General features: G+C 36.2%; 1 protein-coding gene across 10 annotated transcripts in view; it reads right to left on the bottom strand.

Moving 5' to 3' along the window:
* Window positions 1-24,265, bottom strand: part of LOC137245061 (facilitated trehalose transporter Tret1-2 homolog) — a 46,027-nt gene that overhangs the window by 2,313 nt on the left and 19,449 nt on the right. For 9 of the 10 annotated variants that reach the window (XM_067775099.1, XM_067775098.1, XM_067775104.1 and 6 more), the window contains exons 2-6: window positions 3,084-3,334; window positions 2,876-3,011; window positions 2,576-2,770; window positions 2,347-2,495; window positions 66-225 (exon numbers count right to left, since the gene is read on the bottom strand). In XM_067775099.1, the coding sequence (XP_067631200.1) occupies window positions 66-225; window positions 2,347-2,495; window positions 2,576-2,770; window positions 2,876-3,011; window positions 3,084-3,215 (772 nt within the window). In that variant the 5' untranslated portion in view covers window positions 3,216-3,334. Of the gene's footprint in view, window positions 1-65; window positions 226-2,346; window positions 2,496-2,575; window positions 2,771-2,875; window positions 3,012-3,083; window positions 3,335-18,584; window positions 18,729-24,265 lie in introns of those variants that run through there. The other variant, XM_067775102.1, reaches the window with a different exon arrangement.

Here is a 24,265-nt window from a genome sequence, read left to right as displayed (position 1 = left end):
GACTTGGGAGTAAGTTGATCTGTTAAGATGATGAGTTATTATTGTATAGAATGAGCAATTTGTACCTTTACTAGAGAGACCACGAAAATATTTAAGCGATTTGCGTGCACGCTCCTCATAGCCCTTTTGGAGCAGCCAACTTGGTGATTCGGGCATTGGTAGACAGCAACAGAAAGCAAAGCATTGATAAATTACCGTTATAATTGAGATCAATTTAAAGTTGTTCTGTGAGCAGAAGAGAGGTGAAATTAATCGCGTTAAATGCGTTATCGAAATATAAAAAAATATATATATAAGCTAACCTATACACGCGGCCAAATCCGCACAAAGAAAATAAAATCTAAAATTATATCACAATAAGCCCTGATGTGATCCCAATCAGTTCCGAGACAGTCCACGAAATAACCTTGAAACAGTCTCGAAATGATCCGAAATATATAGCGCACGAAATCCCGAAACAGTCCGGAGATAAACACGCAATGAACCAAAGAAAGAGGAATATACGCAATTTTTTAAAAAGCTGGGGTCCAAAACCCCCCTGAAACACGTTTGATTTGCAAATCGTCTGAAAATAATTCTGAAACAATCTAGATATTCGTCCGAAATGATTTTCGAACTGCTTCGAAATCACTACGAAAACATACACGAAATGGTCCAAAATAGTCACGAAATACTGTCGAAAACAAACTCAAAATTATATGGAGATCATCTGGAAATAGTCACGAAATGGTCTCGTTAATATTATTGCGAAAACAGGCAAGAAAGAAGTCCGATAAGTTCACGATCATAGTCGATAAACGGTCCCAAAATAGTTCTTAAAAATATTTAAATAGCCCTGAAATGATACATAATCCCGAGACAGGCAATAAGTTATCTTTGTGTAATCTGGAAATATTCCTTAAACGATTCTGAATACATCCTCGAACTGGCTCACATGTCTCCGAAATGCCCATTATGAAACAACCCGGAAAAAACCGTGAAATGAACGGTAAATATCTTCAAAATAGTCCGGAAATAGGCTCGTAATTATTCCGAAGTCATCCTTTAAGTAGCCTGAAAACTTACTACTTTTGTAGTAATATGTATATACATATATGACAAAAAGGAAAGTTGGATTTTTGGATATTTAGATTTGTGGTTGATCAGATGCTAACTTTGTGACTCAATATCAACAGAACGACTTAACTAATATACTTAACCTTGACCCACATATAGGAAAGACTCAAAAAGGATCTACTCCCATAATGATCCGGACTTAGTACCGAAATAATTAAAATTATTTTGAAATCGTCCTGAATTGATCCAGAAAACAATCCGAAATGAGGACGAAGAAATTTCGAAAGTATCCCGAAATAATAAGAAAAGAAATTTTAAAATAGTCCCCGATACAGTTACGATATTATCACAAAAGAAAAAATCCCGAAATGATTCAAAGAGGCTCCCGAAATAGTACAAATAAACAGAAAATTTCCGATGTGTTCCTTGAAACAGATGCGAAATGACACCGAAGTATCCCCAGTTAGGTAAAGTTGAACTGGCCAGTCCGCGAGGACCTAAACTTTGCACAACGACTAAACTGAAAAACCCAATGAGAAACCAGGACAGATGTTATAAGAAAACTCCGTCCTCTTGACAAATACTAGAGACTTTCTGGGACCTATACTACTTCTAGATGGGGGAGGCGTTCCACTCTTAATAGCTGGAGTCTTAGCCTGGAAAGCGCAGGGCGCGAGCGCAAAACGTGCCCGATCATTCCTATATGTACTATTATTGATTTGACCTAATTCAAAAGCAAGTGACGCCAGAAGGCAGTGCCCTGTCGGAATACCCATTATGAGCCTACAGCCCCTCTTTTAAATGATGAGTGTAACGTTGTTAGGCTAAGGTTATAAGATCTGCACATGATCTTCAACACTTTGCAATCTCTTGCTTGGTTCCGCCTCTTTCCTGTCCCAAATAATTCTGATATAGTCCTGGATGTACCACTGCTTATTTTTGTACAATTGATTAAGCCTCATTATGAGTGACATTTGACTTCCTCCCCCTTTCCATTTTATTGGCTAACTGCGTGCAAAATTTCTGTTCAGTCATTCTAACGCACACACACAAGCGTCTGGACACTCAAATTTCAAAACTTAAAAATTTATAATATTAATAAGATGGACTATCACGATATCTCGGCTATTAGTTCGTAAACGGTCTATTCCAAAGCTTGTTCCAAAACCGATCTCAGACTTTTTTAAAAAGCTTTTTATCTCAACTCAAAAAAAAAAAATGTATTATTTATGCTGGCATAGGTAGTTTTCAAAACGAAAACCGAAATATCCCGACAGGAAAAAAACTTACTCGTATAAAATATCCCAGCACATACATAAGCAGTATCCCAGTAGCTATAGCAATTGATGTACCCATAACAAGGCGACCTCGTATGCGTGGCAAACTTATCTCTGCTGCGTAGCTTCCAATGGGCGAAAGTGATAGACCGATCATTAGACCTAAGCGTATATAAGTAGAATCGCTTGAAAACTTATTTATAAATATACCATTTCATAACGGTTTATTGTCATGAACATACCACATATGAAACGTCCTATGAGCAACTGTGTATAAATGGTATCACGTGTGCTCTGATATGGTGCAGTCGCTAGAAGCACCAAACCGATGATGCCTAAAAAATTCGTGCATAGCATTGAGTTACGACGACCGATACGATCCATAAGATAACCGACTAGTAAGCCGCCTAGTGGACAGGCCATGCTATTAATTGAAGCTGTGAATGGGATGAATAATTAGAATTTTGTGTTTAGTTAATTAGTAGTTAGCCGGTCTCTTCATTTATTTGTGGATACCCCTTATATTACCTTATAATACTCACCAAACCAACTACTCTCTTCGGTATTAAGATTGTAGATATCATTTGGATTTGTCAATTGAGATAATGTTACGGAAGGCAAAGCAACCGACATGCCAGATGCAACAACGCAAGTGTTTCCAAGAAAGACCATCAGTTCCTGTGTGATAAAAAATGTTATATACATAGATTGCTAATATACAGGGACTTGCGTTATTTTCGAGATACTTACTTGTCGCAGAACTGCTTTTTTACGTTCACCAAGTGGCTTCGGTGTTTTCGTTTTATCAAGGCCTTTAACAATTAAGGCTTTACGCGCTGAACTACCATTTTGTAATTTTACCAATTCCTCTTGGTTACTCATTTTGCACGATATTATTAGTGTTTATTTAAAAGGTATTAACTTTTGTTTCAAAATTTGTATGACCTCATTCCATTAAGGCTGATATTTGATTGAATTGGTGTGGTGAGATGCATGCATGTCTGTAAATACAAAAAAAAAAAAGTAAGGAAGGCTAAGTTCGGGTGTAACCGAACATTACATACTCAGCTGAGAGCTATGGAGACAAAATAAGGGAAAATCGCAATGTAGTAAACTGAACCTAGGGTAACCCTGGAATGTGTTTGTATGACATGGGTATCAAATGGAAGGTATTAAAGAGTATTTTAAGAGGGAGTAGGCCATAGTTCTATGGGTGGACGCCATTTAGGAATATCGCCATAAAGGTAGACCAGGGGTGACTCTAGAATGCGTTTGTACAATATGGGTATCAAACGACAGATGTTAATGAGTATTTTAAAAGGGAGTGGGCCTTAGTTTTATAGGTGAACACCTTTTCGAGATATCGCCATAAAGGTGGACCAGCGTGACTCTCGAATTTGTTTGTAAGATATGGGTATTAAATGAAAGGTGTTAATGGGTATTTTAAAAGGGCGTGGTGGTAGTTGCATATGTGAAGGCGTTTTCGATATATTGACCAAAATGACCCAGAACATCATCTGTCGGGTACCGCTAATTTATTTATATATGTAATACCACGAACAGTATTCCTGCCAAGATTCCAAGGGCTTTTGATTTCGCCCTGCAGAACTTTTTCATTTTCTTCTACTTAGTATGGGGTGTCACACCCATGTTACAAAGTTTTTTCTAAAGTTATATTTTGCGTCAATAAACCAATCCAATTACCATGTTGCATCCCTTTTTTCATATTTGGTATAGAATTATGCCATTTTTCGTAATTTTCGATATCGAAACAGTGGGCGTGGTCATAGTCGGATTTCGTTAATTTTTTATACCAAGATAAAGTGAGTTCGGATAAGTACGTGGACTAAGTTCAGTAAAGATATGTCGATTTTTGCTCAAGTTATCGTGTTAACGGCCATGCGGAAGGACAGACGGACGACTGTGTATAAAAACTGGGCGTGGCTTCAACCGATTTCGTCCATTTTTACAGAAAACAGTTAGCGTCATAAAATCTATGCCCCTACCAAATTTCAAAAGGATTGGTAAATTTTTGTTCGACTTATGGCATTAAAGTATTCTAGACAAATTAAATGAAAAAGGGCGGAGCCACGCCCATTTTGAAATTTTTTTTTTTTTTTTTTTTGTATTTTGTTGCACCATATCATTACTGGAGTTGAATGTTGACATAATTTACTTCTATACTGTAAAGATAATAAATTTTTTGTTAAAATTTTACCTAAAAAAAAATTTTTTTTTTAAATGTGGGCGTGGTCCTTCTCCGATTTTGCTAATTTTTATGAAGCGTACATATAGTAATAGGAGTAACGTTCCTGCCAAATTCCATCATGATATCTTCAACGACTGCCAAATTACAGCTTGCAAAAGTTTTAAATTACCTTCTTTTAAAAGTTCGCGGTGCCACACCCTTTGTCCAAAATTTTACTAATTTTCTATTCTGCGTCATAAGTTCAACTCACCTACCGAGCTTCATCGCTTTATCTGTGTTTGGTAATGAATTATTGCACTTTTTCGGTTTTTCGAAATTTTCGATATCGAAAAAGTGGGCGTGGTTATAGTCCGATATCGTTCTTTTTAAATAGCGATCTGAGATGAGAGCTCAGAAACCTACATACCAAATTTCATCAAGATACCTCAAAATTTACTCAAGTTATCGTGTTAACGGACGGACGGACGGACGGACGGACGGACGGACGGACATGGCTCAATCAATTTTTTTTTCGATTCCTTTATACATGTACAACCAACCGTCATCCTATCAAAGTTAATATACTCTGTGAGCTCTGCTCAACTGAGTATAACAAGTAAAGGTGTCTAAGTTCGGGTGTAACCGAACATTATATACCCAGCGTGAGCTTCAAATGTACATTTCATTTCAGATAAATTGCTTTTCTACATAACACGTGGCACCGCCCCACATAGGTAGAATTTCAAGTTTTAGGCGGCCAAAAATATTGTATTGCCTATATCTCTTAAAACTGTTTATTAAATGAAAAATTATAATAATTTGTGTAATTAATCGGTTATATTACAAAAAATAGATATTGCACTGTGTAACACTAAAAAAAATCTGCGCAGAGACTATTTTTCTTGTTGTGCAGCAACAAGGGTGAATCAAACCCTCCGTCTAACCCCCTATCAGCAAGTATCTGCAGCTAAATTGAATGCAGTTGGCAAGCTAATTGTGCCAAGTACCATGTTCAAAACTAATTTTCACTTGGACGGACTTGGAAACATAACAAAACTGGTTTTGAAAACAAAAAATAAAAAAATGTTTTTTAACATCCTAAATAAAATAGGTTCCTTATCAATTTATAATTTCTAAAAATCACAAACACCATTAATAATGTTAATATTTACCTGAAATTTTAGAATCCGGCACAATTACTCAAATCAATTGTCTTGAAACTTAAAATATTCACGTTAAAACATGCGATTTCACATAGTTAAAAAGAAACCATAACACGCGTTTCAGAAATATCTAAATTCCGATTACTTGGCAGCTAATGCCAGGTATGCGATGAATGGGAAGGGGTAGAATTATTGTTCCCCTGTCTACTCTTAAGCTGGGGGAGTGCTTTATTTTGTAATTGTGGCAACTTTCAGAAATTCAATTATGGCCGCCTAAATGTCTAAAATCTACCTATGTGCGCCCGTTTAAAAGAAAAATTGCTCCCCATTTCCTCTTACAATAAAACTTGATAAGTAAAATATCGTTGATTCAAAACTATTTTTTGCTAAGTTATAGCTTATTATTCTAGTCTACGGCCCTTTTAAACTAGTTTTATATCTAAGTTGCCGTGGTCTTTAACAGATCCCGTCCATTTTTACTAGAAATATTTTCTGCTATAAGGAAAATATGTGTGCACAATTTCATTACGATCCGTTAGTTTTTGTTCAAGTTATGGCTCCCGAAACATAGCAAATTGCTTAGTCATAAAAGGGCCGGTGCCACGCCCATTTTTTTAAGTTTGAAGTTTTTCCTCTTTATTGTTATAAATCCACTTGGGAAATGAAATACCATTGATATAAAGATCTTTTCTGCAAAGATATAGCTTATTTTATTCGCCCGCGACCCTTTTAAAAATCTTTGATATAAAAGTGGGCGTGATCCTTAACCGATTTCTTTAATTTTTCTTCAAAGCATTCATTATAGTAAAACCAACCTCTCTGCCGAATTTTGTTACGATAGGTGTAACGATTTTTGATTTACGATTAATAATATTTGTAAAATTGATTTTATTACAAGTGGGCGGTGCCACGCCCATTAAAAATTTTTTTTTTCAAATTCTTATCAAGTCTCAATTTCAGTCCACACGTCAAATTTCAACATTCTAGGTGTATTATTTACTAAATAATCAGGTTTTTTGTGTTTTCCCGTTATATATAAAAAGTGGGCGTGGTTATTATCCGATTTCGGTCATTTTCAATACCAATCTATTCTGGGTCCAGATAAGCTCGCGTACCAAATTTGGTGAAGATACCTCAATATTTACTCAAGTTATCGTGTTAACGGGCAGACGGACATGGCTCAATCAAATTTTTTTTCGGTACTGATGATTTTGATATTTGGAAGTCTATATCTATCTCCATTCCTTTATACCTGTACAACCAACCGTTATCCAATCAAAGTTAATATACTCTGTGTGCAAAGCACGCTGAGTATAAAAAGTCTGAAACTGGTTTAACGAAGGGGTGACAAAAGTTCAACAGTCATAACAGCAATTAATCCAATGACCATTTCGAATTAAATAGAAAGTAAATGTAAGGCGCGATAACCTCCGAAGAGATCTAAGGCCGAGCTTCTCTTCCAATTTGCGTCGTGCTCCTCTTGATTTTCCCTACAAATTGGCCGGACGGGACCTACATGTTTTATGCCGACTCCGAACGGCATCTGCAAGGCAGATGAGTTTTCACTGAGAGCTTTTCATGGCAGAAATACACTCGGAGCGCTTGCCAGACATTTCCGAGGGGCGACCCCCTTAGAAAAATTTTCTTCTAATTGAAAAACCTTATTTCTTAAAATTTGCCCGGGGTGTGAACCCAGGGCATACGTTTTGGTTGGCGGAGCACGGTATCTTCACACCACGTGGCCGCCAATTCGAATTGATTTAGTTAAATTGAAGCACTGACCGTATACAAATGGTCGAAATGTCAGATTTAACATTTTTAAAATGTCAAAGATATTAATATTATGACCATTTTGCTTTTATGAAGCTTTCAAAACCAACGCATTACTTCTCAGCAATTATTTTATTTTGTTTCGCACTTCCATTTATAAAAATGATACCAACTATTGAATAGGTATAGAGTTAATTTTGTTATTTTTGCTAAGTATTTGCGCAGGCGAATTAAAAGAGCGATTAATGCAGATCGGTAAAACGTATAGATCAATATTTCGCATACGTAAACTGGCTTTTCTAAATTATGATGATGTTGCAATGTAAAATGGAATTAGAAATTCGTCTGGCGTGGATTTCTTTGATATAAAAAACATCTCCAACTTAATGTCTTATTCAAATGTGCACACGCTATGGCTCTTTTGGCTCCGTGCAGCTCCCAACAAAATCGCTTTGGCTTCGATTAAGTGACACGAAAAATTATCACAGTTTGCTTTGAAATTCAAATGGAACATTTTTTGTCGACGGAACTGAATGGCTGGATCTGGAGAGTATGATATTATGCACAACCAAGAAATATTGAAACATACTTCTGACATGTTTTTGTTTTTGTTGTAGCAGTGATTCGCCCCATCCAATAGGTGCGACCGATCACAAATTGTCGTCAATATCCTCTAAAGGGAGTCCAAGGGAACTCGGTGTTTCATCAGGGGTCGACCATAATGAGAGGGGTGTTAGAGGCGTTGGTTCCACAATAAAGTTGACGAGATAGTTGGTGTCATGTGGGGACACGTTACAAGCAGGACATATGTTTCGTATATCGGAGTTGATACTGGATAGGTAAGTGTTTAAACTGTTACAGTATCCATATCGAAGTTGAGCTAGAGTTACTCGCGTTTCACGAGTGTGCTTCCCAAGGCAGCTGGTTCTTTGAACCGGAGCGACTCGGGATCTTTCCCGACCAAGGGCTATCATTTCAGTGTAACGCTATTAGTACTTCTGGCATCAGTGAGACCAGTAACGAACTAAAACAATATCATGAAGTTGCGGATGAGTATATGGGAGGGTTTTAACACCAAAACTTCGGGATTGGCAGTATACAGACCCAAGACCCAACATTAATCTGTGTAAACCAAGCGTTGAGGTAGGTTCATTGAGCGGAAAGAGTTGGCTAGTCTAAAAATATTTAGTGGCAGAGGCTTAACAACAACCATGCTTCAACAAATGAGAGTCTAAAAATTTACCTGATGGAAAAAAATTAGGTTTATCCGAACTTTATTTTAAACAGCTCTGGCTAACCATGGAAACGTTTAGACAAACATGAAATACTCCCATCCGAATGACCAAGCACGACCGATATTGTTCTGACCTTCCATCCTCTATCAAACCCTCTTCCTCTCTTATTTTCTCTCACCTCTTTCTAGTTTATCACAATAGGCTCATTCAATTTCCCTATCCCTTGCATTCTTCCGTCAATCTTTCCATTTTTGCTCATGTCCAAGCCTAGCTCTTAACGATACTCTTAATCTTATCCATATTCTTCCTCTTAGCCTCTTTTTGCAACTTTGTCTCAAACCATTACCCCTATTCTTACTTTTATTCTCACTTTGCATCTTTATCTTGTTCTCTTTACCTTTCGGACTTCCCTCCAACTTCCTCTTCTTTTTGTTGCAATTTTCTCAGTTCTCCCTTTACTTTTATTTCATGTCTCCGTTTTCAATATAGAAATATGTAAAAAGATAGAAAAAAATAAAAAGGCCATACAATTTTTGCTGTTGTACTAATGACTTCACCTGTCTGATTTTATTGCGTCATGGTGCCAGCTCACAATAAACGAACGGCACGAAAATCGAACAATATTCACTCACTGCAGGCGGCCTAGGTAGGTAAGTTTGAACTGTCTGATCCGTGAGGACGTCACAGGCCAAATGCAAAACCTCTATCAAAAGTAAGAACCTATGTTGTAAAATAAGTCCGTCTTCTTGGCAAATACTAGAGTCTTTCTAGCTCGTACGCCACTTTCTGCTTCTAGATCTGACAGCTGTATCACTCCTAATAGCTGAAGTGTTGGCCTGGCAAGCTCAGGGCAAGAGCGCAAAACGTGTTCGATCGTTTCCTCCCACAACCCGCACGCCCTACATCTGTTATCACAGACTAAGCCTAATTTAAAGGCATGTGATGCCAGATAGCAGTGTCCAGTCAGAATACCTATCATGACCCTACAGTCCTCTGCTTTTATTGATGGGAGTAACTTTGTCTAACATCTACACAGAATATAAGACCTACACAGAATATTCGACACTTTACAATCCCACGTTTAAGTCCACACCTTTCCCGCTTGGTCGATCATTTGCTGCACTCGCCTGCAGCTGACCTAAACCCTGAGCTATATAATGGAATTTTGTCATTTGTTGTTGCTTAAATTTTATTGATTTGCTTTGTTGTACCATAACTCTGTATGAAATCAGTTTTTTCGGATTATTTGTTGCCGTTCTAGGAATGACGTTGTTGTACCTTTCATTGACGCTGTTGTCGTTTGACTCCGTTAATTAAATACATTTTATGTTTTCCGCCTTCTGCACCAAAGCATGAAAGTCCCGGGCGAAACAAAATCAAAGTTAAGAAAAAAGTTTTTCAATTAAAAAAGTGTTTCGCAGCGGGGCCGCCTGCCACTTGAAGTCGGAATAAGACATGTAGGGACCGTCCGGCCAAGTACAAGTTTCAGCGAGTTCACATCTCAGAGAAGCTTTTGGAAAAAAACAATTCGAAATTGCCTGACGATGATGACGTGGCGGTTTTCGAAATGATGCCAATGCAATATGCCGGTATATGTTTCCCGCTTTTTAATTTCCCCCAATGACAAGCTCGGCCTTAATCACCTCAGAGGTAATCGCGCCATGAATTTACTTTTTTTAATTGCTTTAAATATTTTATGATCAGCAAGGTCAGTAGTTCAGGTAATTGGCATGAAAAAGTAAATGAGTCTAGTTCATTTATACCTGAATTAAACAGGGCAAAATATCTGTTTAGTTACCTACCTACATGGTGTCTATATATATACATATGTACATACACATAAGTATATATCCCCGTACATTTGGATATGTTTTGAAAAAAAAAGTTGTATTATATTAAATAGTTCAATTGTAGTGTAACGAAACACAGAATACGAAACTTGAAATTTGAGAAACAAAATAAAATAAAAAGTCATATGAAACAAAAAATTTTTGTAGAGTAAGCAAAAAAAACGATTAGGATACCAATTTTTGTATACATTTAATGCAAAGCGAATCCATACCAGGTGGTGGCAAAGCGAATTCAACCAATTCGCCGTGCAGAAGAATGTCAAATCAAAAGAAAATTTTAATTGATTTTGATTGGAAAATAATCAAGACAAAGCCATCAGGCAATCAGCTGTTGGGATAACAACACCTGGTATTGAATTCGCCTTGCCTTTAATGAATATGAAATTTTTTTTATTCATATCAAATTTGATCTGGTCAACTTGCCCTTGCTATAGGCGGAAAATAAATTTTTTTAATTATATATAACGTTTTTATACTCAGTTGAGCAGAGCTCACAGAGTATATTAAGTTTGATTGCATAACGGTTGGCTGTACAGGTATAAAGGAATCGAGATAGAGACTTCCATATATCAAAATCATCAGGATCGAAAAAAATTTGATTTAGCCATGTCCGTCCGTCCGTCCGTCCGTTAACACGATAACTTGAGTAAATTTTGAGGTATCTTGATGAAATTTGGTATAAAGGTTCCTGAGCACTCATCTCAGATCGATATTTAAAATGAACGATGTCGGACTATAACCACGCCCACTTTTTCGACATCGAAAATTTCGAAAAACCGAAAAAGTGCACTAATTCATTACCAAAGACAGATAAAGCGATGAAATTTGGTAGGTGAGTTGAACTTATGACGCAGAATTGAAAATTAGTAAAATTTTGGACAACGGGCGTGGCACCACCCACTTTTAAAAGAAGGTAATTTAAAACTTTTGCAAGCTGTAATTTGGCAGTCGTTGAAGATATCATGATGAAATTTGGCAGGCACGTTACTCCTATTACTACATGTACGCTTAATAAAAATTAGCAAAATCGGAGAAGGACCACGCCCACTTTAAAAAAAAAAATTGTTTAAATTATGTCAACATTCAACTCCAGTAATGATATGGTGCAACAAAATACAAAAATAAAAGAAAATTTCAAAATGGGCGTGGCTCCGCCCTTTTCATTTAATTTGTCTAGGATACTTTTAATGCCATAAGTCGAACAAAAATTAACCAATCCTTTTGAAATTTGGTAGGGATATAGATTTTATGACGCTAAATGCTTTCTGTGAAAATGGACGAAATAGGCTGAAGCCACGCCCAGTTTTTATACACGGTCGTCCGTCTGTCCTTCCGCATGGCCGTTAACACGATAACTTGAGCAAAAATCGACATATCTTTACTGAACTTAGTTCACGTACTTATATGAACGCACTTTATCTTGGTGTAAAAAATTAACGAGGTCCGACTATGACCACGCCCACTTTTTCGATATCGAAAATTCCGAAAAATGAAAAAAATGCTATAAATCTATACCAAACACGAAAAAAGGGATGAAACATGGTAATTGGATTGGTTTATTGACGCGAAATATAACTTTGGAAAAAACTGTGTAAAATGGTTGTGACATCTACCATATTAAGAAGAAGAAATTGAAAATGTTCTGCAGGGCGAAATAAAAAACCCTTGAAATCTTTGCAGGTATTACATATATAAATAAATTAGCGGTATCCAACAGATGATGTTCTGGGTCACCCTGGTCCACATTTGGGTCGATATCTGGAAAACGCCTTCACATATACAACTACCACCACTCCCTTTTAAAACTCTCATTAATACCTTTAATTTGATACCAATATCGTACAAACACATTCTAGAGTCACCCCTGCTCCACCTTTATGGCGATATCTCGAAAAGGCGTCCACCTATAGAACTAAGCCCCACGCCCTTTTAAAATACTCATTAACACCTTTCATTTGATACCCATATCGTACAAACATATTCTAGAGTCACCCCTGGTCCACCTTTATGGCGATATCTCGAAAAGGCGTCCACCTATAGAATTAAGGCCCACTCCCTTTTAAAATACTCATTAACACCTTTCGTTTGATACCCATATTGTACAAACGTATTCTAGAGTCACCCCTGGTCCACCTTTATGGCGATATCTCGAAAAGGCGACCACCTATACAACTACCACCACTCCCTTTTAAACCCCTCATTAATATCTTTAATTTTATACCCATATCTTACAAACACATCCTAGAGTCACCCCTGGTCCACCTTTATGGCGATATTTCGAAACGGCGTCCACCTATAGAACTAAGGCCCACTCCCTTTTAAAATACTCAATAACACCTTTCATTTGATACCCATATTGTACAAACGGATTCTAGAGTCACCCCAGGTCCACCTTTATGGCGATATCTCGAAAAAGCGACCACCTATACAACTACCACCACTCCCTTTTAAAACCCTCATTAATACCTTTAATTTGATACCCATATTGTACAAACACATCCTAGAGTCACCCCTGGTCCACCTTTATGGCGATATTTCGAAACGACGTCCACCTATAGAACTAAGCCCCACTCCCTTTTAAAATACTCATTAACACCTCTCATTTGATACCCATATCGTACAAACATATTCTAGAGTCACCCCTGGTCCACCTTTATGGCGATATCTCTAAAAGGCGTCCACCTATAGAACTAAGGCCCACTCCCTTTTAAAATAATCATTAACACCTTTCATTTAATACCCATATCGTACAAACAAAGTCTAGAGTCACCCCTGGTCCACCTTTATTGCGATACCTCGAAAAGGCGTCCACCTATAGAACTAAGGCCCACTCCCTTTTAAAATACTCATTAACACCTTTCGTTTGATACCCATATTGTACAAACGTTTGCTAGAGTCACCCCTGGTCCATCTTTATGGCGATATCTCGAAAAGGCGACCACCTATACAACTACCACCACTCCCTTTTAAAACCCCCATTAATACCTTTAATTTGATACCCATATCGTACAAACAAATTCTAGGATCACCCGGTCCACCTTTATGGCGATATCTCGAAAAGGCGTCCACCTATGGAACTAAGGATCACTCCCTTTTAAAATACTCATTAGAACCTTTTTTTTTATACCCATATTGTACAAACAAATTCTAGGGTCATCCCTGGTCCATCTTTATGGCGATATCTCGAAACGGCGTCCACCTATGGAACTATGGCCCACTCCCTCATAAAATACTCTTTAATGTCTTTCATTTGATACACATGTCATACAAACACATTCCACGGTTTCCTCGGTTCATTTTCCTACATGGTTATTTTCCCTTATGTTGTCACCATAGCTCTCAACTGAGTATGTAATGTTCGGTTACACCCGAACTTAACCTTCCTTACATGTTTTTTTTTAATTTAATATCGAACAACCGAGGCGTCGGTTTAATTTTCAATAGCCATTGAAGTAGTGATGTGCCGAGTCGCAAATTTTTGGTATTAGAGTATTTCAGTACTCATTAAAAAAAGAACCGAGTCAGTACTCGAGTACTCACTTCAGGAATCGAATACCTTATATACTCGAATTCAACCGAAATGATAATTTTTTTACCAAGTAATCGAATTCTTAGATACATATATGTATATAAGTATGTACTTACAATGAAAAATTATAGCAAATATAATCACGTGACTGATCTGGCAATATGGTCAGTGCACCAAAGCCATTCGCCTCAAATCCCAAAAAAACAACTAATTAAAAATTATTTCTGATGAAATAATAAATTACAGATTTCTTATCTTTTATTACTTTTTATTATAAAAAACAATCAATCAGATCACAGTATGACTAGAGCTTATTATTTCGGCAAGAAAATATAAAAATTATGGTTATCAAGTATAAAACAAAAAAAAAAAAAAAAAACAAAATTCAAACTTTAAAAGTACAATAGAAAATACTTAAAGAATAAAATCAAAAATATTTCATGAGGTCTACATGCGATTTTTTTTATCGTTTCCTTCTACCATATATGTATGTCAAATATAGAAGTGACCCCTTAAAAGGTTTCAACAAATTTGTTGTATTTCGTAAATCTACAAAAGTTTTTTACATTCCTTGCATTCCACTTTCTTATTTTGAAGTTAATTATAAAAGCTCCAAATATCTGACAAACGTTTGGGAGCTATGATTTTGTTAACTCAATCGCGTGTTAATCGTGCTAGAAATCACCAAGTAATAATACATATGTATAATACACGTAGTCGAAGAATTCATTTTTGAAAAATACAATTGCAATCAATAATGTAAATGATTGAGCTCCAATGCTGATGATACATGAATATCGATATGATAAAAAGTAAATAATTAATAAATTTCTATGTCACACAGTCAATATTTATTGCGATATTTAAATTGCGATCCGCTTTCGAATTCTATGAGTAGGTACTCGAGTACTGAACTCGAGTTCGTGTATCCGAATACTATATTTTGCATATTCGAGTACCTGAGTACTTCTACAGTACTCGAGTCAGCTTGACTCGGTACATCACTACATTGAACAATCTACTCAATTTCAGCTTGGTTTGCAGTTATATGACTTTATCCTAATATTTTTGGTCTAATTAAACGAACTGTTTACTCTTTTTGGTTTCGGTTGACAGTTTTTCGGAAACATCTACATACATAAGTACATATATAATTTCTGTTACATTTAATTTACGTAAGAGTGTCATTTATCAACAAAAACCGCAAAATAAAATAATATTCTAGACCAAAAAATGATGTGATGTATACAAGTATGTATATATATCACTTTGTGGAATATTTGAAATAATTCAGGCATGCTTAACCAACGAAACGATATCATTTCGTTACGATAATCAACGTTAATAAACGAAACGAAGTCATTTCGTTTCGTTTATTAACGTTAAGATCGTCAAATTAACGAAATGATTTCGTTTCGTTTTCTGCCATATCAAAACGAAATCAAATCGTTTATGTTGATTATTAATTTCAAACTATGCTGGCAAAGCTGATTGATGGCGGAGTCATTAAAGGTGAAAGCATTAGCCAAGCTGATTGCATCTTTTCTCATGAATTTTGACAGTACGAACATTTCTCAGAGTATTTTTGACATTACCACCAACGAATTACACAAACAAATTACATGGAGTTTGTGTGTGTATGTGCGCTCGTTGTTACCACCTTACGGCTTCACCATGGCTATAGCATTGCCAGCACAATTCAAACATAAAGTATCACGTTTTTGTTAGCGTTTTTAACGTTAACGAAAGCTTTTCGTTTCGGTTAAAAACGAGATACAATTTATCTTGATAATTTCTTTATCGATAATATTTCGAAGTGTTTCAACGGAAACGGTGGAAATTTTTTGATAAACGATTAGCTTAACGTTAAGGTGCATCCCTGAAATAATTGTTCATTATGCCAGTACTTAAATACATCCATATCTATGTGAATTGCATTAAATCAAGTTTAGAAATAAATAATACATAAGTATTTATGTCAGATCATCTTCGGAACTTGGTTTAAACCCTTGTGTATTATTAGTAATGTGCAACGGATCATTCGAAATTTTAGTTGAGTTGGTATTGTCTTCGGCTCTTCGAACAACTAAGCCGAGCAGGCACATGTGGCAAGCTTAAACTCGAGATTACTTTGACGGAAGATAAAACTCGCACTAAAACATTGTCCCTAAATGTTTAATAAGTATTTATTACCAGAAGAAACAAACTAAATAAAAATGTATAAGGCAATTTTTCATGAGTTTTATTCATTTCACTCCACTTCTACTTCACGAAATAAAATCTGATTTTTTTTGGTAGTCACTATCGACTTTATTGGTGGTAGTGGCCAGCGATTTTTTTGATATCCTACTTAAGCCAACCAAAAAAAGGTTAAAGTTAGAATTACTCATCCATTCATCGGTCTATTCGACAGCCTATTTTTCCATGGGGTCATCATTTAGAAATGTATTGTAAGCAATTTTAACACACGTCTTCTTTTGACCGCTACTATTACTGTAAACAAATTTATTTCAAAATGAAATATAATTCTATGATAATTCAATTCTTAAGGGAATACTTCCGTCATTTATAAAGTTACATTGCTAAAATTTTATATGAGCAACTTCGCAGGTATTTGCATCGACTTCAAACACGGTCGAAGATGTTGTGATCTATATAGGTATATAATAGGGTATGTATGTATGTTTGTATGAGGCTTATGGACTCCGAAACAACCACGCCGATTTTATTCAAATTTTCAGGATAACTTAGTAGGAACCCGGAGAGTGTTTGTTTGTGGAGAGAAAAGTTTTTTTTTCGGGAAGTGGACCAGGGACCGATTTATTCTAAACTATCGTATATATGGCTCGATTTGCCTGAAATTTGGTATGTAGGTAGCGTTATATCTAGAATAAAATGTCGGATAATTTTTCTTCCGGGAAGTGGACCAGGATACATATTGGTGACTAGGGTCTCGAGATATAGGACAAAAAGTGGACCCGGGCACCCCTAGAATGTGTTTATATAATATGGATATCAAATGATAGATGCTGATGAGTACAGGGTAGTTTTCATACCTATTGGTGACTAAGGTCTCGAGATATAGGCCAAAACGTGGACCCGGGCACCCCTAGAATGTGTTTATACAATATGGATATCAGATGAAAGCTGTTGATGAGTGCTTTAGTACAGGGTAGTTTTCATACCTATTGGTGGCTAGGGTCTCGAGATATAGGCCAAAACGTGGATATGGGTAACACTAGGATGTGTTTTTACATTATGGATATCAAATTGAAGCTGTTGATGTGTGCTTTACTACAGATAATTTTTTATACCTCTGGGTGTCTTGGGTCTCGAGATATAGGCCAGAACGTGGACCCGGAGACCCGAGAATGTGTGTGTATTTTGGATATCAAATGAAAGCTGTGGCTGAAAGCTTTTAAGTAATTTTCATTGTGATATTCGATTTAGTCGCATCAACCTGGCAAAACTGATAAATATGCATGCGAAGCCGAAATAAAGAATTGAATTAATAATACCCACATACCTACTTACATACGCCCTATTCGATTTGCCTGAGATTTGGTATATAAATTTGCCTATATTAGTATTTACGATGCTATTTTCCGGGAAGTAGACCAGGGACAGACTGGGACTGGGATTAGGACTAGGACTGGGACTGAGACTCGGAGTGGGACTTGGACATGGAATGGGACTGGAACAAAATACGTACCACCCTTCTGGGACTGGGAATAAGGGATGAAGAAGAATGAGAAGAACTTGTGAGAAGAGGAAAAAGGGAAGGAGAAGGAGGCTGAGAAAGAGATAGAATGAGACGAAGATGGAGATAGATGAAGCGAAAAATACGGAGGAAGAAGTGAACACAAAGATTAGGAAAAGTGTGGAGGGGCGAGGGCAGAGTTAGACGGAAAAAGCTTATTAAAAGGTATGCATATATACCAAATTTAGGGCAGAACAACGTCTGCCGGGTCTGCTAGTTTTATTTATAAAAATCTTTCTTTTTCAAAATCGGTTGATTACCCACTTTCTATTTAAAAATTAGAAATACAAATTGGAGATATGTAGTATTTACCGCTTTTTCCCATGTACATATTTGGCAATGAAAAAAAGTACATAATATTATTGTGTTTTGCTGCGATTTTAATTTTTCTGTTTTTTTTTCTACTTTGCAAAATATTGAAAATAATTTATTTTTGATTGTTACATTGACAATAAAATCCGAAAGTAAAACCGAAGAGAGTTTTCACTCCATTAGACATTTAATAAAGCAATAATGAGATAATTAAAATTTGTATCTTGTATGGAAGATTGAGGTCATTAAGGGCTTTAATGAAGAAAACTCGACTAATTATTTCATTAAAGCTCTGTGTGAAATTGGCATAATTTGTAATTTATCATATTATTTATTTCAGGTAGCAATAATTTTGCGGAATAATTAAGTTTGTCCGCCTATTGTGGCATTAGAATTGTTGATTTTAAATAATCGCATATTCGATTGAAAAATATCTCAACTTACGTGATTTATGGAATGGAGGCACAGCCGTACTTATTACACATTTTTTCTCGTTAAATTATTTTTACAAGTTTACATATTTATTTGTTGAACTCATACAAATTTATGTACAAATGTTCAGTTTACTATACGTTTTAGCCTTTTATTTATATTTACCGCGTGTAAACAATGCCCGTTAGAGTGTTTGCCAAATACTAAAATTCTAACAAATGATTGTTTGGCTTTTTGTAATATTTGTAATTGTATCGACGCAAAGCAATTTGCTTTAATTGGAATTTGAACAGCTGATCGATGAAACAGCTGTTGATTTGATAATCAACCGGTAAATGATATACTAGCACACATACAACCGTACATATGCGTTCGTTTTTAAAAATGTTTGAACAGATGTAGACAGTTTATTGGGTATGATCAAAGGTGATAAAACGTAGACAGTAGTGTCGCGTATCGAATGATTGACTTGCAGTTTTTCCTCAGATTTTTGAGTGGTTATACAAAAAGTAGGCGTGAGTACGAAGTACTCATGAAGTTTGAAGTGGGCCTATTATTAAATGGAACATTCCATGTGCATTATATCTCCTGTTTTATATGCATCCTGTCGCCAGTTCTTCATCTCCATTGAGGCCCTAAGATGCCTCTCGAAGCGCGAACACTAGTTCATGTAGTATGTTAAATGAAGTGTGTTAAATGAATACGGCTACCTTGCGACGTGTACCTAAGCGGCCCCTTGGCAATAGGTCTTGTTTCAATTAATAGCGCCATGTTTTTGCCCCTAGGTCTGCGGCCGAGATGTTCAGAATTGCATGCAATGTTTATGTCGACTTCCGTAAATACGTAAAGATGGACACAGCGTGATAGTCTATTAGTGGCAGCCTTAGACAACCCCCGCCCCCTCTCTTCCATGCCTGTTTTTATTCCCATGCCTTAATTTTCCTAGTACACATCCTAGTCTGGTACATCACAAGGAGAGTCCTCATTTGCGTACGAATTGAGTTTGATTGGCTTTTCATCGAACCGGCCAACCATGCCCAGTAGGTATGGCAAAAGGTATGGCTATTTAAACTAATAATTTTACCATCTCTTCTTTTTCTACTTGTAGCAGTTTTTTTGTCGACAGTGTGAGTGGCACCTCCAACAACGAGCAACAGCGGGCACTTGTTGCGGCTTGTGCTGCAAGAGGGTAATGGGGGAGGAAAGGAGAGGAGGGGCGCGAGGGGATGCTCTATTGCGGGAACAGCAAGATCCCACAGAATTTGTATAGAAATTACAGGGCAGAGCACTTCTGGGATCTAGCCCAGAACACCTCGTTCGATGCAACCATACTTTCACCTGACACACTGACAGGAGTATGACTTCGGATAACGCAGCAAAACCACTTCTATAGACCTTTGTTTGGGACAAAACTGTTACGGAGCTAGAGTATGGAGCAGTCCGTGAGGTACGCAACCAATGAAATAGAGTTTCACTAAAAAGAGAGCCTTTGGTCAGAAAAAATCTTTAGCCGATCCTTACCAGAAAAGCGACTGCCGTGGGAAGCTGTCTTTCACTAACTCTTGTACTGGTTAGAAGAGTATGGCCGTCCTAAATTGATTCTTTTCCGGCAAACGCAGCAAACTTCCGGGAGTAAAAGAATATGGAGCAGTCTGGGAGAGATGCAACAAATGAAATGGGGTTAGACTAAAACAGCGCCCTTGTAAGGAAATATCTATGTTCATAACACTGGCTGCCGTGGCAAGCTATCTCTCACCAACCCTTGTACTGTGTGATCTGTATAAAGTTTGTAGATATTCCAATTCCAAAGCACAGTGTATATCGAAAAGCGCCTCAAGGGACTCTTCAGTTAATCACCTTTCCTTCTCTTTCGGTTTTAGTGACTGAACTTTTTTTCCGTCCCTTGGACTTTGTTCAACCTTGCTATTCCGCTGGAGTATGTGATGTCTTCATGACTCTCCTTTAGTTTGGTTTTATTTAGCAAGATTCGCTTTCTTCAAAAATATTCCTAGCTTGTGCTCTAAGAAGACTCAGCTTCTTACTTAATCATGGCTACCTCCAAGAGAGCAGGCGGGATTCCCCGAAGTACTCTAAAAGGTAAACATCCTTAGGTTGCAAAGTTTGCTTTCTGAATATTCTGGAATTTGGTATGATACATTTCCCAGAGTTTCTCAACGCTTTCATCTTCAGTAAACTCGTAAACTCCTTAAATTGGGTACGTAACTTCCAACCCTGTTAGCTCCTTTAAGTTTACTTTTGGAGTATATATTAGAAAGAAAACTGCCAGCGTTTCCAATTATTTGTTGATTTCTTTAGATTGGTGTAAATATATACACCATATACATGGATACTTTGTATTTATACTGAAATGTAAACGGTTTATGGATTTTCTACGAATCGCAAACTGCCACACTCCATCACTGGGTGATTGTGTCTCATACGTTGATATAGTAATACATATTTACATATATGTAATTATACCTTTCATGAACATGAAATGATATATTAACTTTGATCCGATGTTTGTAACATCGAGAAATAAAGAATATAGACTCACGATTAAGTATACCGAATTGATCAGGGCGACGAACTGAGTTGATATAGCCATGTCCCTCTGTCCGTTCGTCCGTCTGTCTGTTTGAACGCAAAGTAGTCCCTCAAATTTTGATATATCTCAATGAAATTTGGCACATGGATGCATTTTTGTATTATATTAGACATTTGTCGGTATATCTCCCATACAACTGATCGTTCAGATAAGACGGTTTTGGTCATTCCTGCCGCTATTTAGAAAGTATAAACGTGAAACTCGGTGATATATATTCTAATATATCATAGAAGATATCCAGAAAAAATCACTTTGATCGGAGCTATATATAGTTATATCCCATACAACCGATCGTTCAGATAGAAATATTTTTGGCAATTTCTCCCTTAATTTCCAATATAAAAACGTTAAACTTGGTGATATTTATTCTAATATATCATAGAAGATTTCATGAAAAAATTACTTTGATCGGAGCTATATGTATATAGTATATACCTCTCCCATACAACCGATCGTTCAAATAGAAAGATTTTTGGCCATTTCTCCCTTAGATTCCAATATAAAAACGTGAAATTTGATGACATATATTCTAATGTATCACAGAAGATTTCCTGTAAAAATCATTTCGATCGGAGCTATATATAATATATATCCCATACAACCGATCGTTCAGATAAGGGGGTTTTGTGCCATTTCTTATTTTATATTTATCTTAAAAATCGTTTAGGTATGTACATCTGTTCACTATATATTTCTCATCTTATACATCCGATTATTTGGATATTACGAACGGGATAAAATTATTGTTCAGCCCCATTCATGAAAGGTATAAAGTCTTCGGCACAGCCGAAGACAGTCCCGTCCTTACTTTTTTTATTATAAAATTACTGCAGAATTTTGTAAAGTAAACAAAGTTGCCATGGTATTTATTTTTATTGATGAAGTATGGATTTTACGATTGCTGCCATGCAAAAAAGCAGCTGACTCAGTTAAAAAATTAGAGTTTTATAACCTATACAATCCAATCAAATTTATTCTTTTGCAATCACTTTCAATTAATGCTACTCATAAGCGTGGTATTAAAGAGTATATATAAATAATTATTTCTTAAGTACAAAACCTGTTTTCACTCGTTTGCAGTCTACGGAAGATAACTTTGACCTTCCATATTAAAGAGAACGGTTAACGCCTTCATACGGTACGAATACGTACTGAAGGGTGTAGCAATAGTTTTGGTAATTATTGTTGTAGTGATATATTTTTTCTTAAGTATGTAATTGAACAATTGTCTAACCCTAGAACGATAACATTATTTTTTACCCTAGAAAGATAATGTACGTCTGAGAGACGTGTTCAAGTTTAAGGACCCCTAAAGATATAAAAAAACTTACATTTTTTTTGTTTTTTTTTTTTTTACTCATTTATTTGGTATATATTCTCTTGTTTTAAATGTATTTTAAAGAAAAATATTGTTTTTTTTTAATATATTAAAAATTAAGTTTGACTTGTCTTGGACTTGTCCTTACAAAAATCAGTCTTTTTCGAAGGACCTCAGTTTATAGCAAAAAAAATTAAAATAAAATACATTTTTTTGTACTTCAGTTTAATGAATTTACTGTTTTAAATTATACTTAAAAAAATATTAGCTAAAATTACCATTTTAGGCAAAAATTACATATAAAATTTGTAGTCACTTAAAAGATAACGATACGTCTCTTAGACGTATTTAAAAAAAAGCAATCTTATATATTTCAGCAAACAAAAAAGTGACTACTGAACGTACAGACGTACGTTATCTCACTAGGGTTAATAAATATTACAAGAAAGAGAATTTTATAGACAACTGCCATAGCTGGGTATGTAGATCCATTATCGTGGGTTGTTATACGCCAAATCGTTCATCAATAATTCGGCCATCAAAGCGGTGATTTGTTGTCTGCTTGGATTTCCACTTCTATGCCATTTTCACAGCATAGCGACATCTATCATCAGGTCATTGTAAACATTGGACCCTTTTGTATGTGTCTATGAACATTGCCATTGTTTTGACTCTTCCCCGTTATTTTGATGCTTCCCAATTTGAAGGAAAACAGGTTGTTTTGCAAACTAGTTTTTTTTAGAAGCATAGACAATTTTTATGGTTGGTGTTATATATTTCTTCTCGCCCGCTTTAAATAGTGAAATGGTTTCAGTTCCATCGGACCCCTATCCCAGCTTTTGTTGTTGGTATATCTGCTCAAATATTCTGACATTTTCTGGGCGAATGAAACTTTTATCATTTCAAAGAAAACTTTTTTTCATTTCTAATGAAACCATTTTCATTGCAAACAAAACTGTTTTCATCTTAATATATAAAAAACACGTGTCACAACATTTTTGGGCGCGATGGACTTCTAAACTACTGAACCGATTTTGAATTTGTTTTGCACCCCATGTGTAGTTTGATCTAACTTGAGAGATAGGATAGGTTATATCTCACTTTATAGTCGCAATATTATTTTATTGAACATTTTTTTATTTGTTTATACGTAATAATAAAATGCTACGTATACGCAGTGGCACTCATATTTTCAGGTGGTACGGATATCCTTCCGTGTAATTGCTTGGTGTTTAATTAAACAACCTGCTTATCAATAAAAAATATTATAGCGAATGATGTCAAGTATAGCACATTACCAGGCCCGCCGATAGGGTGGAGGTTTCTAAGGGGGCCCGCGAATTAGAGGTACTATGACATTTTTTTTAATTCAGGAGAATCTTTAGTTGTGTAGAGGGTAATTTTCATACTCCTGGGTGACTAGTGTCTCGAGATATAGGCCAAAACGTGGGCCAGTGAATTCCTAGACAGTGTTTATAAAATATGGATATCAAATGAAAGCTGTTGATGAGTGCCTTAGTACAGAGTAATATATTATCCAGAGACGGGCTGGGACTAGGATTAGGACTAGGACTGAGACTGAGTTTCGGAGTGGGTCTGGGACTGGGACTGGAATAAAATACATACCACCCTCTGGGACAGGCAATAAGGGATGCAGAAGAATGAGAAGAAATTGAGAGAAGAGATAAGAGAGAAAGAGATTGAGAAAGAGATAGAATGAGACGAAGATGGTGGTAGATGAGGCGAAAAAGACAGAGGGAGGAGTGA

Source organism: Eurosta solidaginis, chromosome 3 (genome assembly GCF_040869045.1).
Source record: "Eurosta solidaginis isolate ZX-2024a chromosome 3, ASM4086904v1, whole genome shotgun sequence".
Lineage (NCBI taxonomy): Eukaryota > Metazoa > Arthropoda > Insecta > Diptera > Tephritidae > Eurosta > Eurosta solidaginis.
The sequence above is the reverse complement of the archived record's forward strand: the minus strand, read 5'-3'. Positions and strand labels throughout refer to the sequence as shown.